At 41.6% G+C, this 1,806-nt stretch overlaps 1 protein-coding gene across 1 annotated transcript; it reads right to left on the bottom strand.

Annotated features, from left to right (window-relative positions):
* Positions 1 to 594: 594 nt before the first annotated feature.
* Positions 595 to 1,521, bottom strand: LOC109567570 (olfactory receptor 4P4-like). The gene has a single exon (XM_070774394.1). It carries the CDS (start codon positions 1,519 to 1,521, stop codon positions 595 to 597), a length of 927 nt encoding a protein of 308 aa, XP_070630495.1.
* Between the last annotated feature and the right edge of the window lie 285 nt (positions 1,522 to 1,806).

Below are 1,806 nucleotides of genomic sequence, written 5' to 3' on the forward strand. Positions count from 1 at the left end.
TCATTTTTCAAGACTTTTAATTACCTACAATAAGATACTAAGCTTTAATTACAATTTCTGTAAGAGTAGTTTAAGTAGAATAATTACATCCAACACATTGTTTTAGCTGCAGGATTTGTTAATGTAAAAAAAAAAAAAGTATACAACACTTGTAAAACTTTTGGCATTGCTTTTTTGAAATTATTTCAGTGGAGTCCTCAAAAAAAAAAAAAAAAAGTGTTTTAAGAAAGCTCTGTGAGAGATGTCTCACTCAAGATTATCTGTTTCCTGAAAGAGGTCAGAAAAGCCAACCATGTAGTCTTCACAACTTTTCCTGAAAAAAAGTGCTGAAATGCACTCGTCATATCAGGGAATACAAAGGACAGAATGTTCCAGAATGTCAGAGCTGGAAAGGACCCAAAGGGCATCTGATCCACTCCCCTTGTAGGCAGTCTCAGTCAAGTGATAGAAGGAGAGTGGCTGATGGAGGCTTCACACTTCAGAGTTTCAGCTTTGAATGACAGCACACGATCCTTCTGTATTTGTTGTTCTTGTCAACATTAACAATTGTGTGGATAAAACTAGATCCAACAAAGGGCAGGACAGCCAGGGGCTTCATTTTCCTGCAGAGAGTTTATCTCGGCCCCACACTTTCCTCATGGCATTCTTCATGTCTGTGTTTCTCAGGGTGTAGATAAGAGGGTTGAACATGGGGACAATCATGGTGTAAAACAGGGCAAAGACCTTGTCGTTCCTGACAGAATCAGCCGTGGGGACATAGGTGAAGATGAGGGGCAAAAAGAACATGAAGACCACAGTGATGTGTGAGCCACAGGTGGAGAGGGCTTTGCGGCAGCCCTCAGATGAGCGAGTCCTCAGGGTGGACAGGATGATGATGTAGGAAATCACCAAGGCAACAAAGGTCAAAATGGACAACACCCCTGTGGTGGTAATGATTGCAATCACCCACAGTCTAGTGTCCGTGCAGGCCAGCTTCAGCAAAGGGAATACATCGCAGAAATAGTGGTCTATTTGATTGGGGCCACAGAAAGGAAGTCCAATAATAATTAATACTTGCATGATTGAATGGCTAAAGGCTCCCATAGCAGAAGCCATTACAAGGACATAGCACACCTGTCTGTTCATGATAACCATGTAGTGAAGAGGTCTGCAGATGGCAGCATAGCGGTCATAGGCCATGGCCACCAAGATGAAGATCTCAGTGGCTCCAAAGAAGTGGGCATAAAACATCTGGGCCATGCAGCTGTTGTAGGAGATGGTCTTCTGCTGGGCCAGTGAGTCAATGATCAATTTGGGTGCCACTGTAGAGGTGAAGCAGACATCCATCAAGGACAAATAGCTGATGAAAAAGTACATGGGCTGTTCACTGAGGCAGCTGCCCCTGATGGTGAGAAGAATGAGCAGATTCCCTGAGAGAATCGCAATATAGCAAAGTAAAAACAGCACAAAGCAGGAAGCTTTCACATTCTCATCAGTAAAAAGCCCCAGGAGGATAAATTCTGTGATATTTTCATGTCCCATTGCTTCTGTGGATTTGATCATTTAAAAGGGCAAGTTAGTACACCTGAAACACACAACTTTTTCAAGTTATTTATGTATTTCAAAAGTCATTCATCTAGTCAATAAATATATATTGATGCCTCCAAATGATATAAACATTATAACTGCTGTGAAGGGTACCACAGTATACAAAATACACACACATAAAGTCTATTAGAGAAGACATATAGTGATAATGATAGCAAAAAATAATCGATTTATTGAGGTGGAGCCAAGGAGAATGCAGAGTCTGCCTCTCCCCACCTT

Source organism: Bos indicus, chromosome 19, assembly GCF_029378745.1.
Source record: "Bos indicus isolate NIAB-ARS_2022 breed Sahiwal x Tharparkar chromosome 19, NIAB-ARS_B.indTharparkar_mat_pri_1.0, whole genome shotgun sequence".
Taxonomy (NCBI): Eukaryota; Metazoa; Chordata; class Mammalia; order Artiodactyla; family Bovidae; genus Bos; species Bos indicus.